The sequence below is a fragment of the Pelmatolapia mariae genome, linkage group LG6 (assembly GCF_036321145.2).
Source record: "Pelmatolapia mariae isolate MD_Pm_ZW linkage group LG6, Pm_UMD_F_2, whole genome shotgun sequence".
In the NCBI taxonomy this organism is placed as follows: Eukaryota; Metazoa; Chordata; class Actinopteri; order Cichliformes; family Cichlidae; genus Pelmatolapia; species Pelmatolapia mariae.
This window is the reverse complement of record NC_086232.1, coordinates 23,407,503-23,423,009: the sequence shown is the minus strand read 5'-3', so window position 1 is coordinate 23,423,009 and position 15,507 is coordinate 23,407,503. Positions and strand designations below refer to the sequence as shown.

Sequence of the window (15,507 nt, the reverse complement as noted above, 5' to 3'; positions counted from 1 at the left end):
AGCACATTGGTGACTGCTTCCTTTGAGCAGCCATAGTTTAAGTACTGACGCGAGCACACGGCCATCCTGGCAGCTGTCGAAGGAACAAGTGCTCACTTAAATATACACCAAAGAAACACAAGATCTAAAACCAATTTGTATGTGTAGACTCGCTGGGGAGAAATAAACTTAACATATTGCTTTTATTTTGCATCTATCTATCTGTCTGTCTGTCTGTCTGACTGTCTATCTGTGTTTACAGGCTCTCCTTGATACTCAGAAGCAGCTTCGTTCTCAGATCTCCAACTTTACCTTTAATCTGGGCTTCTCTGGGAAGTTCTACCACACAGGTGGGTTTTCTTATGTTTTTCTATCTAAACTGTGCAAAATACTTTAAATATGATGAATACAAAAAATTATGTATACATACTTAAGAGAATCAAATAAAGTAGAATAGGATAGCCTTTATTGTCGTTGTACATGTACAATGAAATTGTGGATGCTCCACACCAACTATTCCTCCCCCCACCCAACCGGTCGCAGCAGATGGCCGCCCCTCCCTGAGCCTGTTTCCGCTGGAGGTTTTCTCCTGTTGAAAGGGAGTTTTTCCATACATGAATCAACATGACACAAATACATCTTTATAGTTTAATTAATATTCCACTAAGGTGACACTAAGAAAGGGAAACTTATTGCAGAGAAGTATGAACTACACTGTTTTGGTACAGTTAGCAGCTGCAATGAACCAACGAATACAAACCCTTTCATCACCATTTTAGGACTTGGACACCAAATAGTTTGGTATTTTTATGATAAGCCTTAGTGACTTTATAAAGAATACTGCAAAAATGTAGGCATAATGTGGAGTAACAAGTGTTCAGTCACAAAGAAGAAATGTGAAGGATTTATTTGAAACTTCAAATGAATGCAAAATGATGCATGTGTAACTATATGCATCATTTTGCATTCATTTGAAACTTCAAATGAATGCAAAATGATGCATGTGTAACTATATGCATCAGAACACAGAACATACCACCAAGTACTGTGTAGTCCACTAAAATCACACTACTTATATTTAGCAAACACTTTATTAGGTACGCCTGTTCAACTACTCGCTAATGCAAATATCTAATCAGCCAATCATATGTCAGTAACTCAAAGCATTTAGCCATGTAGACATGGTCAAGAATATGGAAGAAAGGCGACTGAATGTGGATCTCAGTGCTCCAGAACACCTTTGGGATATAGTGGAAGGGGAAATTTGAATGAGCAGCTGACAGCATCACGCAGTTGCTGTCGTGTCAGCACGAAGAAAAATCTCTGAGGAATATTTCCAGCGCTTTCCTGAATCTATGCCACAAACTATTCTTAAGGCAATAGAGGGTCCAACCAAGTACTAGCAAGGTGTAACTAATAAAGTGACTAGTGGGTGTATATGTATAGTATATCCTTGTGTCTAATTAGCAGTGACATGGCATGTAGCTGTGACTATTGAGAACGTGTTTATTTTTGCGAGCGCTGACAGTGTGTTGCTGGCCTTGCTCTTTCAAAAATATTTGAAATAAGTTTGAAGTAATTTGATTGAGAACACTAATGCAATACTGGACAGTATTCAGGAAAGTGAGAGATGAAGGATACTGACACACAAACGTACACACTGTTTTAACAAGCTGTGACATTCAAATGAGAACTGCGTCGACACACTAACAAATACTTTTAGCATTGAGATACGAATAGCAGTGAAGCACGTGTAAAATTACAGCAGTGTGCATAAAAATAATTAGAAAGCCTAATGTCGGTGGGGAAATGCGTTACTGATTTGGGAACTGCGTTAAGAACAGTGAGAATGACGTTTCTGGTGTGAGAGTTGCACCAAAGCGATTTAGAAAAACTGTAATTTTCGAAATTATGGCCATAGTTAGAGACCAGCAAGCAGAATATGCATTTGGGAATAGCTACCATATAATTTTCAAGTAGCTGGCGTATGACGAATACACCTCAGTTTCTTAGTTCGATCCATGTATGACAGGTCACACCTGTTTGCAAAGCACCAGGATGGTGACAGGCTTTAGGATGGGACTAACCAACAGAACAGGGTAGCTACATCCATCCTTTACATACAGACTATTTTTTTACAGGCATGTTAGCAGGAATAACGTGAACCACATGGTTCTAATTATAATTATAGTGTGCATATGTTATCACATCATCACTAAAACCAATATATGTTATTTAATATCTTTAAATTTAAAGTTGCACAGTAACACATTTAACACATTTATGAGGTTATGACATACTGCATTGGATCCTACGCTGCCTTCTGGCTCCAAGGACGGTGCTTATTGATTTTCTACTTAAATTGTCTAAATCTGCAGTAAGAGAATGAAGGTGTGGGATTCACTGGAAAAGAAAAATTGAGGTGAGGCCGAACATGATTATAATTAGAAGAAATCTGATGCAGAATAGAACACATCTCCATCGCATCTGTTATTGCTATGGCATCATCTCCATGGTATCGGACTACCATATTTAGCAACACAACCTTAAGACAATTGGGTTGCATAGTGATTCTTATCTAACCCTACAAGAGCAGGAAGCTATGGATAGCAGTCATTTGGATGTAATCTGAATCTGGCTGTTGTTGTAAGGTGCTTAATGCTTTATTTCTCCTTTTGCCCTGTTCTGTTTGTGCGTTTTTGTGAGCGTAGGCACAGCGGAGGAGGACGAGGGAGACGATCTGCTACTGAAGTATGTAGATGAGTTCTGGTGGTTCCCCCACATGTGGAGCCACATGCAGCCTCACCTCTTCCACAATGAGTCCTCACTGCTGGAGCAGATGGTCCTCAACAAAGAGTTTGCTCTGGTGAGATGGATGGGCAAGGATGCACACATATTTCTTTCACCGTCTCTGTCAGTGTGGTTTTCGTCTTGTGGGTCCTTGATCATACGAATTTCCCAAGACTGCTCTTTTTTCAAGGGCATCTATGGCGACGTGTGGGGCTGAAAATGAAGCCATTGCAAAACTGCAGTTTCTTGAGCGGCCACATGAGGCTGGCTTCAAAAGCGAGTCAGTGCCCAAAGATTATTCCCGTGATAAATTGCTCAACTTTAGAGCACATGTAAACATTTTTACAGCCACTTTTGGTCCCTATAGATAATTTCCCTTTTTATGCCAACTTTGCGGGGAATTACATTTTTATAAGTCACCAGTTTGAATTGTTTTCATGCTTAAAATCATGCAATAATAGAGGTGTATCTGGATTTAGTAAATTGGAGTCATTAAAATTGATCCCTCAAGTGTATTTGAGGTTTTGGTGCCTTTTTCATATTGCGATGTGACATCAAACACAATAACATATGCAATGTAAACTGTGCTATTTTATGTTTGATGATATATTTACAAATGTTTGGGGAGATTACACTTCCTGCTAAACAAATTAGTTGCATATGGGCATATTTTAACAGACTGAGACTTGGTTGGGCCGCAGCAGCGAAGGAACAATTTTGCTTCCGACAGACAAATAAAATGTAATATCCCTGCTGGGAATGATGCACTTATTTTAAAAGACACCTGAGTCCTATTTAATGTCTCCTGGTTAATCTGAAGCCCTCAAGGTTGAGTGCTTTTTGTTGCTCTGCACTGCTTTATTTTGTCTGCTTTGTTAGTACCTGTGTGTATGTGTTTGCGTTTGTGTGAGCGAGCAAAAGATGATTTGTGCTGGAATTCGGTGTCACACACGCGAGACAACGAGGAGGGGTTGGTTCATGCTGTTGAAGGTGAGCGTGAACATAAAGTCTGATCACTAGCCTCTGCTGTACACACACACATGCACGCTTCACTCCTTCATCCCCTTTGGCCACCGATGCTTAGCTTTGACAGTGTGTGTAGGTGTGTGTCAGAGCAAAGGACAACACCATCAGTCTTCGGGATGCACCCGGCAACCATCCACCCTCACACACACACATACACATGCTCGTACAAACTATTTTTTTTTTTTAATTTCCAACCCGAAGGCCAGCATCATAACAAACACGGTACAAGGCACGTGCTTCATCTGCAAGGTCAGGCTGTTTATGTGCTACAAAGTCCTTTGTTTGAGAGCTGTGAACGTGCCATTATTTCTTTGTTTATGTGTATAACCCTCATTTTCCGTGTCTTTGCACGTCTCCCCTCTCCAGAACCACAACATCCCGGTGGATATGGGCTACGCTGTGGCCCCTCACCACTCAGGTGTCTACCCAGTCCACCTGCAGCTGTATGAGGCTTGGAAACGTGTGTGGAACATTCGGGTCACCAGCACTGAAGAGTACCCCCACCTCAAACCTGCCCGCTACCGTAAGGGCTTCATCCACAACAGCATAATGGTGAGGAGATGACGCAGGCGATCAGCTTCACATTCAGCACATACATGCAAATGCATCCCTCCTTGGTCGTGTGGATAAATACACATTGATTAATTGACATATTGCTGCAAATGCATGAAAACCAATTAGGCTCTTCACATCTACCTGTTGGATATTTATAGCTGAACATGTCTCGTTTTGTGTGCAGCTAAATGCCAAACCCCCCGCTCCAAAAAACAGGCTGTCGAATATCTCATTTCAAAGCATGTTTTTTTTCCTGAAAACATATTTCTGATTATTTCATTATTTTGTATTTTCCCTGCTGTTTCTTTTTTTTTTCCTTGCTATTTTCATCTTCTCTCAGGCTAGAAGTAGTAGTCATTAAGCTTGTTGTTGCACAGCTCTGTGTTGTGGCGGGTTCCTCTTTGATAGAAGTCAGAGCTGGTGCTGTGTGCAGACATGTTTTTAATAAAACACTTTGACCTGGCAGACAATGCATAGATGTGCATTTTCTAGTGCTGTGTGACGCTGCCGATTTTGGTATCGATCCGATACCAAGTAAACACAGGGCCAGGATGGCCAATAACGATACTTTTAACTTATAAAGGCAAGTTATCTTGAGGAGATCAGTGTGTCATAACTTTTGAGATGAATCATCATCAATTTAGAAATTCTGAGCATATTTTAATGACCACTAAATTACTGTGATTTTTACTTTCAACAAAAGTACAACAAAACAAATCAAACACATCCTTCAGTTTTTCGTGTATTTTTTAAACTGTGTTTTTTGGGGACCTGAAATGTAAATGTGCCTGTCTCTAAAGGAATATGGTTCGTGCAATAGGCTATAAATAAAACAGATGTGACAGTCAACACAAAAAGGTTCAGATATTTTTTATAGAGCACATTAGAGGTATAGTTTTCATCTTTCAAAAAGTAATTAATTTAACACAATTCAGTTTGAGTTATAGAAACAAAGTATCGATCATATTGTGCTAGCATAGATCCAATACTAGTACCAGTATTGGTGTCGGTATTATCAATATTTGGATTGATCTGCCCACCTCTAGCATTTTCTGACAAAAGCTGGTGAGTCAGGTTGGCCAGATAAAATGATGACTCTTCTCTGAAGATGTTATTCTGTGGGATTGACTCTAGCACTCAAGGCACATTAACAAGTGTCCTTCCCTGCATATAAAAAAAAGAAAAAAAGAAATATTAGATCTCTGACTGGAATTAAAACAACAGATTCTAAATTTGTGGAGCAGCTGAATAAAAAAAAAGCTTAAATCTGTTTGAATGTTTTGCTTTGTGGCTCTGTTCTTTTATCCTGCTTTGAAAAAACCCGCATGACTCCCGTCTGTGTTTAAATAAGTCTTTGCTGAATAGTAAATTGCGTGATGATTGTTTCTTGCGGCCCCCTAAACAAAAAATCAATGATGCTGTGCATGGTGTGTAACCTCTCTGTGTACGCAGAGGTGTATGTGATATGAATTCTTTGACCTTGTCTCACCGCATGCTCAGCTTCACGTTAATTTAACATTTAATGGCTTCCCAGTGCAGTCGACGGGCTAGGCTTTTCTTTGGGTTTATTTTCTATATGTGCAGGATGTACCGCAGACTAAAAAGGTTTGGTAATGAGAGCATTTTTAGCACTTTTATGCTCCAATAAATAATTCATCAGTCGCCATTTGAGACGACAATAGAATAAAACTTTTGTCACCCATTTCACCTAAGCAAATTGCCTTCATCCCTCCCCCTGCCTCCCCCTCTTTTCTTCATTCACTTGTCAGTCAGGCTCTTTGTCAGTGTGCACAACAGTTCCCCTATTGACAATAGAACCAATCACATCTGACACCAAAATTACCAGTCCGTGTTGTTCTGTCATATAAGGGTCTCGAACAAACAATTTGAACAGACAGCTATGTCAATTTTCTAATCAGTCCCTGAAGTCTACTTTTATTTTCTCATGACAGCATCATAAAAGACATCGACGTAATCCTACTTCCTCTCATTACAATGGCACGCTCACTTTTTGACAGGCTATAATAAGTTATTGTGCGTGATCAATAGTAAGGATTTATGAAAACTTATGAATCAATGAATTCAATAAAGAGAAAAGCAAAACATGAGGGAAAAAAAGCGGATGCATACCTGTTAAACAATTTTACAAAATGACACATCACAAAGAAAGATGGAAAAGAAGAAAAGCCACAAATAAAATTGTTTGTGTTTTATGTCAGAAGAACTTGAAAAGCTGCTGACAGAAAAACTGAAACAATTTCAGATGCTCAAAAACAAAAACAAAGAGATTTCCGTGCTTACAGCTGACAGGAGTGATATCGCTGTCCAAGCGTTGCCTTTGAAACACTTGTTCCTTTTGTCTTTCAAACCTAAGTGAAGGCTGTAATGACACACTTTTGAATAGTGAAATAAACTTGTTTTGTGTTTTCTCAGTTGGAAATATTCATCCACATTGACAGTGGGCAAGGACATATGCAAATTAGATATATTCAGCTGAGCTCAGGCAGGAAATGAAGGGACTGATTTCCTGATCGTGTTGCTTCCACAAAATCAGACCGCGGACCGATGGACTCACCCGTCACTGCTAAGTACAGACTCTGCATTTACATGTTGGAGGAAATGGTATTTAAAAAAAACATGTGGTGACATTGCCTCTGGCATCCTACACTAAACCGCAGGTCTGTGAATCAGAATAATCTGCCACTGGTGATCTACGAGGTAACCCAAACATGCTGCGACTAAATCACTCCTATAGAAGCCTTCAAAACAATGCACATTAATCGTATAATATAAAAAAAAAGCTCAATTTAACCTCATTAACACTGTCTTTAAAGGAAGTAGTATTATTGGATGTCTTAAAATGTTCATTTTCATGAACTTGCCCAGCTTTTGGTTTTTGGAAAAACACAGTTTAAAAAATTAATCTCACCTCGAGGTGAATTTATTAGCTGTTCTGAAGCTTTTTTCATAATGTAAAGTACCTGCATTTACATAGCGCTTTTCTAGCCCTACACCCCACTCAAAGCACTGCAGACTACAAGTCTTTTATCCATAGAAGACTATTCTGTGCATTTAAAGCACTTCCATGGCCATACCTCACGTCCATGCAATCAGCCAGTTTGCCTATCATGCATGTCTTTGGGAGTGTGGGAGGATGCTGGAGTACCCGGAGGTAACCTACTGTGCTGGAGGAACATCAAAAGCTCCTCACAGAAAGGCTCCAGCCTGGGCTCAAACCGCTGCCCCGCCACGCCACTCATACGAGCTTCATCAAGATCTTTATTAAGATCAAGTGATGTGACTGAAAGCTACACGACAGCTACTTAGGCGACATTACTGTGGTGACATCAAACTGCATTTAAAAACCGTGTTTAAAGTGTAACCAGTGTGTTGAAAAGGCCCATCTCTCGCTCCAAGACATTGCACGCTACACTGACTAAATAGCAAAGGGAGGCCAGAAAAAAAACAAAATCAGAGCATAGCTCACGGAGGCAGAACAGTTTTTCTGAGAGGCCGCTTGTGTGGTGGTTCATGTGTGTATAAATGTGCACCTCCACGCGAGTTAAAAATGAAGTTTCGAATGAGCTCACCATAAATTAGCTGATGAACTTTAAGATTCTGATGCTTCATCTCGCTTCCCGACCTATTGTCTTGCTATTCTGGGACATCACTCACATCCTTCCCGTTGTCTTTACCTTTCACATTTTTCACTTCCAATTTTTCCCGCAATTTCTGTCGATTAATCTCTTTCTCCTCTGCTGCTCGCTCCATCTTTGTTTGTTCCGAGGAGGACAGGAAGTTGTCTTAAGGCTGTAAAATTGGCGTGCGCGTGTGTCTCTGTCAGCAGATTGAGAGCCACCCACTGGACCCACAGTATCAGAACAAATCACACTGAGATATGGGGCTGTGCTGCATGTGTGTGTCTGCGTGTTTGTGTGAATGCATGCACGTGCAGTTGTGCAAACATGCATACTTGTGTGTGTGTGTGTATTTCTTTTTAAAATGTACTATATCAGTTTGAGCTATAGCTCTGTGGATAATTGGTTTGGTGAAATAGTGCTGAGTGTCTGTGGCTCTGGTGGCCTTCTCTCTCACTCTCTCTGGTTCCATCTCTCTTTCTCTCTCTCCCTCTTTCTCTTTTTGACTCTGCAGTGTTTTATAGATAAACCAATATCTGTGCTTCCAGCCTTTTACTCTCTATTTCACACAGAGAAGTGCTTCACAAGAAGTTAATGCACTTATTTTGAAAGACCCTTTTTCTTCTCTTCTCTTCTCTTCTCTTCTCTTGTCTTCTCTTCTCTTCTCTTCTCTTCTCTTGTCTTCTCTTCTCTCCTCTCCTCTTCTCTTCATTTAATCATTTAATGGACTAATTAAAAGACATTTAGTTTATCAACCATTAAAACCCTCAATCTGGCAACCTCTCATTTTTTCCCCATTGTTCCATATCTCTGCAGGCAAATCATTTAAATTAACAGAAATAATGTTTGTTTGCATGAACAGTCTAACTTCCAGTACTTCTTTTGGGGGTGAAAAAAAAGTCTTTACTCAGTTCAGTTTTCTGACGTTTTGGACCAGTTTTTGTATCTAGGTTCCTAGCTACACAGTTCACACAGGGTGTGGGGGTGGGGTGTTTTTATTATGTATTTTTATGGCCAAAGGTGCACAGTGCACCTGCTTGAGGTGGGATTAAAAGTAATCTGTTATCATCTCCTCCTGCTTCAGTAAACAGCAAGTTACCAAAATACCAAACAGGTGCAGGTGAAGTGAAAAAAATTGAACAGTGCCTGAGGAAGATTTAACTAATCACCAGTGCCTTGTGCTGCACACCTGCATGAAAACAAGGTCTCTGTTGCTTTGGTGAAGACATCTCGGCTGGATAGCACTTTAGGACACACAGCTCAAGCGCACTTGATGCAGGGGATGGTGTGTCTTTTGACACCATTAATTGGGCTCTGATAAACCTTTTTCACAGTCGGCATGCTTACTTGTCATTACAAGGAAAGTAAAGGTAGAGCTAAAAACCTTTAATAATGGCTCTATTATGACTACGTTTCAGTTAGCCAGTGCGGACAATACCAAAGGGCCTGGAAGTGGAACACCTGAATTGAATAAAACCATTAGTAATTACGCCTTTCCTTTTAATCCTACGGCAAGTCAAAGCGCTAGTTGTGAATAAGGTCTGCCGAACTGCACAAGACTGTGACTTGAGCCATCTGGAGATGTACGCAGTTAACAATGCCATATGCTGTGTGACACATCAGAATGACCTGCTCAGATGTCTGCATTTTCTGTTTGGATAACGCCACACAGGCACACAGCTGTACATTTAATCTTATTATCATTTAATCTTTACATCTGTCATCCAAGTCATTGCTGTTATTTTACGCCATCTTTGTACCTGGTTTGTTTGTATGTTGAATTTGAAACGGATGAGTGATCGGTACTTTAAAAAAGAAGCTCTTATAGGACCAGCTGTTGTAGCTTTTTGATTTCAAATCATTGCATCACGTTGGTTTCATATGCCTCTTAAATGGGAATTCCCTCACTTTAACAAGGTGTGATCACAGGAATATTGAGATCACACCATATTAAAAAAATATATATATATAAAGTGCTTTACGGTTTGAAATTGGATAAACTGCTTAAAGTGATGTCATATGAAGATTACAAGTCTGAAAATGAAAACCAGGTCACCAGATGTCTGTAGCTTGCTCCTCATCTGTGCTTGAAGCCAGAGGCTCAAGGCTACATTAGCCTCTACAAAAAATCAGAACTATTTTGCTGTCACTTTTTTCTGATGCTCTGTGAAAACTGTTAGCCCAAATTCACCCATTAGTCATTATTATAGTGGACTTACAGAGTGAATTCAACATTTTGTAGTTTTTTTAACATCAATATAGCCTACATGCTGCACTAAAGGTATCCAAAACTTCATTGAGAAAAGGTTCACACAACATCTCCACCCAAGATTTGCATGCAAACCTGGAAGTTTTCTATACATTGATTTGGGCAAAAACCCTCCGAAAATATGTATTTACCACAAAAATGCATTTTTTTTTTTTTGACCAGCATTGTTGTGCCATGTTTTCATTGTGCAGCGTTAGTTATATATTTAACAGAATGACCCAAGTAGTGTCAGAGTTTCTTTATTTTGCCACTAAACTGACTTACACATACATCCAGTTCTCAACATAAAAACTACTGGAAAAGGAGCTGGGAATGCTGAACGAGTGAATAATTTTGGTCACAGCCCAGGAGTCTAGCAAGGCTAGAGATGTCCCAATGCCATTATTATTATTTTTGCCATAAATGAGTGCTGGATATGGATATTTGTCTTATTTATTCGCACTTTTCATATAAAATGAAAATATATCATATGTCTGTGTCTGTGTTTTTGTATGTAGGTGCTGCCTCGCCAAACGTGTGGCTTGTTTACTCACACCATCTACTATAAGGAATACCCCGGAGGACCAAAAGAACTGGACAAAAGCATCCGTGGGGGAGAGCTGTTTCTCACCGTGCTGCTCAACCCAGTGAGTCAGAGAAAGCACGCCCACAATCAAACACACAACTTCTCATGCAAATGGATATAGGGAGGGAAAGACAGCACTTTAGTTAGGTTTTTTTTTTTTCATCTTATAGAACCAACAGGGCTTCCTGCTCTCGCTCTAAAGGTAGCTTTCTCTCTGTCTGGTTCATTCTGTTTTATTTTTGCTGTGTGTGTCTGTCTGTCTCTGTTCCTGTCAGGGGCTGCTTCTCACTGTGGAGCTGTGTTCATCTCCCCACTTTAAATTAGGTCTCACCACAGGGGGGTTGCTGTCTCACACACACACACACACACGAGCGTGCATGCACGCACACTCGCGCACGCATCCTCCCCCTCTCGCTTACCCCTGCTGTGTATGTCAGCTCAACTCGATTTTGCTTTGAATTAAGGAACAGAATTAGGTTTTGGTGGCAGTTAAGATACTCATACATGTGCACATCCTCACGAGTGCACGCACCCACACAAGAGAAATTCACATGAATTGTCCCCAAACAATCTCTTTCTCTCTCCGCCTGTGTCTCAAGCCACACGAGCGTGCACGTGCACAGACGCACACAGCGACGCTCATAGACCAGCAGTAGGCTCTACTGAAGTGTCAGGTAGGGGAGCGCTGAACTAGAGGAGCTGTCAGAACTCACCGAACATCAGAGAGTCAAGTGCGGCTCCGTACAACAACCCAATCTGCCTCTTTTTTTTCTGTCTCTGCACCGCTTTGTCTCCGTCTGTCTTTCTTTTTTCTTGCTCAGGCTTTCTTTCTTCTTTTCTTTTCTTCTTTCGTCTCATTTTCTCTGTTTTTCCTCAGTACTTCCCATTTTCTTCTTTTAAGCACAAAGTCTGAAGTGTTTTAAAAGGAAATAATGCACGACGTTTCCATTGCAATAATTGCTGCTCTGCTCTCAAATGACACTTAATAGGAATCAGTATGTATTGAGTTCTACATAATTTTTATAATTGCTTTGAATCAGGTAAGTCTCCAGCAAACATGAAGTGTTTTACATTTCCCCTTGCAGCAACAATAGCTTTCTAATAATAGACAAAACTAGGTGGTTGGCACGGAACAAATACTAGAGGGAGCATAATTTGCCTTTTTTCTGTCTAACCAGCATCGTGATTAGGGGCGCTGCTTGTTATGTATTGTTACGATGAGTGAGACAGATTGTATTAATACACTGAGTTAGCAGGGAAAGTGTAGCAGCAGAAAGGGTCACCTGTGGCTCTAAAAGTATGGCCACTTTGAACATGTCACATCAGTCATGTTAATTACGTGCTATTTAGCAAGAGCCTGTCTAATTCATGCCATGGCTTAAATTGGAGCCCAATTGATTCAGGACTTTTTGGTCTGATGCTGATAAATATTTTCTGTTCTGTGAACACATCACTTAGCTCCTCACCTGCATCCACACCTCAATTTGGCTCTATTTTTTCTGTCATGCCCAGTTGTGATGCTACTGTTCTACGTGGTGCGGACATACTGCTGTAAATACTGCAGACTATAGAGTTGGGACTGCTGTACTGGACAAACTATGTGTTGACATCACCCCGAGCATCTTTTATTGCATTGCTTTCTGTCAAAAGAAAAGGATAGCGGTAAATACTGGATAATGCAAACAGTGGCGCCAGTATGTCTGTGATAAGCCAACATCAGCTGAGTGATATATGAGCTGGCTCCAGCTTATAAATTCGACTTTTCCCTGATATATGTGAAATTGAACTGCTTGGGAATCTATGATGATGCCAAGAAAGTACCTGGTGCTTGTTTTTATTAGTTTCAGTGTTAGTTTTGCTCTTTTTAATTATTATTGAATGGAGGGCATATGTCAGAGGCAAGATTTAGAACAATCAGTGCAGGTATTACAATGTAAACACAAAACATTAAAAAGCAGTTGACTCACAGGCTTCATCGACATCACGAGTCTCAATAATCTCGTCCATCAAAGCCTCATCAGGCAAGTTGTGATAAAGTTTTACCAAACTAACAAATACTTAACAAATGACAGATCCTTTTTTTAAAATTTTAGATAGTCTTCCAAGTTCACAAAAATGTTTCAATTTCTCCAATTTCTATTTTTATTTTAGTTGATCAAAAGTATTTTTTCACATCTAGTGTAAGTTTTTAGTTTTGATTCAGTTAGCTATGACAGCCTTGCTCCGCTGTGTAACGGTTTACATATTTGCTTGACAAGTGAAAGGTTGCTGGCTTGATTCTTGCCAGAGGAGCAATTCGCTTCCTGATTTGCTTCCTGATGGGCATCCTCTACCAAATCAAAACATGTGGCGCTACCAGCAGTGGTCACGCCTTGTGACAAGGGAGCAGCTGAAAGTAACTCTACTGAGAAAGTGCCACCTGAAAATGAAAAACATCACGGATTTAATCATATTTTTTTAATTGCCTCCACAAACTTTGATGGAACATTTTGACGACTCCAACATGCAACTCCTTTCTATTATTGTGGCACAGGAGTGAGTGGGTTGGAAGATTGGAGGTTCGCTTCCTCAAGTCTTCATGTCTGTGAATGTAGTAAAAAACACTTTGGGTGCTCACTAACAGTAGAAAATTACTATGAAAATACTGGACTACTTACACAATTCCCTAGTAAACACAGGAGTGCAGCGCTGTTTGATGCAGTAAGGCCGAGCACGTGGTCAAACTGACATGCTCCAGATTTAGGCCCTAATTTTTGTCATGTAAATTCTGACAATCCTCATTAAAAATGTATTAATGTCATGCTGTAATAGCAGTATACATTAATACAATTGTGTAGCATTAATTCTTAACGAATATATAACACAAATAAACCAACCTCCAGCATATTCAGGGACACATTGAAGTAAAATAAATAATGTGAACTCAGCATAATCCGAAAACACTTTGTCCTCTTTGTCCCTCTCTTGTACACACACACACCTACACACACACACACACACACAGTCTGGTTTGCTATCCTCGTGGGGACATCCCATTGACATAATGCTTTCCCTAGCCCCTTACCCTAACCCTAACCATTAAAAATGAATGCCTAACCCTAACCCTTACCCTAAACCTAACCATAACCTAATTGTAACCCTGACAGTAAAACCGCATTTTGAGTGTGAAAATTGCTTTCAACCCCAAGGGGACCTGGATTTTGGTCCCCACGGTGCAGAAAGTCCCCACCAGGATAGTAAAAGTCAGATTTTGGTCCCCACCAGGATAGTACGAACCCGTACACACACACACACACACACACACACACACACATACACACACACATACACATGCACACAGGATCTATACAAGAATTTGAAGTTCTTATTGAGAGCCAGAAACACACACACACACACACAAGCTAATTACACCCTCCCAACCCCCCCTCTATTTCCACTATCTTTTGTCCTCTCTTTCACTCTCTTAATCAGTTTAAAAAGGGAGATGAAACTCTCCTCTTGTTATATCAAGAAAAAAAAAGCAATTTTAGCTCTAAGTGGGAGCTATCTGCCATGAATACATCTGCACACACACAATCCATACACATACAGACTGATGAATCATTTTCGCTTTCTCACTGCTATGTTTCCATTTTGCAGACGTAAAAACGTAATTAGTGTGTGCACTTTGCCCATGTAATCAATAGCGTTCTCTAGCTTGCTGCTTTAGTCCCCGAGGGTTTCCTATTGTTCGATGATCTGCACATTGGTAACATTGACACTTTCTGTGCAGTGACTTTAACTGACCTTTTGTAGCCGTTCACTCCTGGCAACAATCAAAAGCACGCATGTGTGTGCATGTGTGTTTGTAGGGTCTGGATACTTTTGCGTCAATCCAGTCTGCATTAACGTTTACTGAGCTCAACTCTCACATACAGTAAACAGTACACTCAATTGATTGGACTCTGCAAACAGCCAATAGGCCACAATTCATTCCCCAATAAATGGCCAGAGAGATGTCGAGAAAGATGAGAGAGAGAGAAAAGAGGGAGCAGGGTGAGAAGGTGGCAGACAGATTGAGATTTAATTTTCAGGTCACGGCATCTTGTGTCACTTGAGAATCCAGACACATACAGGGAGGAAGTGATGCACATATAGGGTCTCTCTCTCTCACACACACACACACACACACACACACACACACACACACACACACACACACACACACACACACACACACACACACACACACACACAAACACACACCGATGCAATGTTTGTGCATCCAAGGCATCTTACTGCAGTACGTGTGTGTGTGTGTCTTTCTTTCTTGTATAAATGTGTGTTGAGCTGGCATAAGCAGAGCTATAGACATATATCAGGGCTGACATTTAGCGCTTAGCTCTGCCACTAAGCTTATTAGCCAAACACCAAATATCAGCACAATCTCCCTCCCTCCTAGCCCTCTGTTTTACCCACTTCTCACCCTCACATGCTTCTCCCTTCTTCTCCTGTCAGGCTGTCTCGAGGCCTCCCTTCTCTCTTCATCTTATCTTTTTGTTTTTTTTCTCTTTTTCTAATTTTCAACATTTGCATGTTGACTGTGCTCACACATGTGAATCTTTCCACTCTTTTTCCTTTTTGTCTCATTTCCACTCCTTTCCACCTTCCCTTTTTCCTGCTGATTGCAACTGAAGGCTTTGGCA

The 15,507-nt window shown here is 40.5% G+C and overlaps 1 protein-coding gene across 3 annotated transcripts in view; it reads left to right on the top strand.

The window, feature by feature from the left end:
* The window catches only part of ndst3 (N-deacetylase/N-sulfotransferase (heparan glucosaminyl) 3), a 49,428-nt gene that overhangs the window by 11,983 nt on the left and 21,938 nt on the right, over nucleotides 1-15,507 (top strand). For all 3 annotated transcript variants that reach the window (XM_063476234.1, XM_063476236.1, XM_063476235.1), the window contains 4 exons: nucleotides 242-329; nucleotides 2,691-2,845; nucleotides 4,162-4,347; nucleotides 10,755-10,883. In XM_063476234.1, the coding sequence (XP_063332304.1) occupies nucleotides 242-329; nucleotides 2,691-2,845; nucleotides 4,162-4,347; nucleotides 10,755-10,883 (558 nt within the window). The remainder of the gene's footprint in view (nucleotides 1-241; nucleotides 330-2,690; nucleotides 2,846-4,161; nucleotides 4,348-10,754; nucleotides 10,884-15,507) is intronic.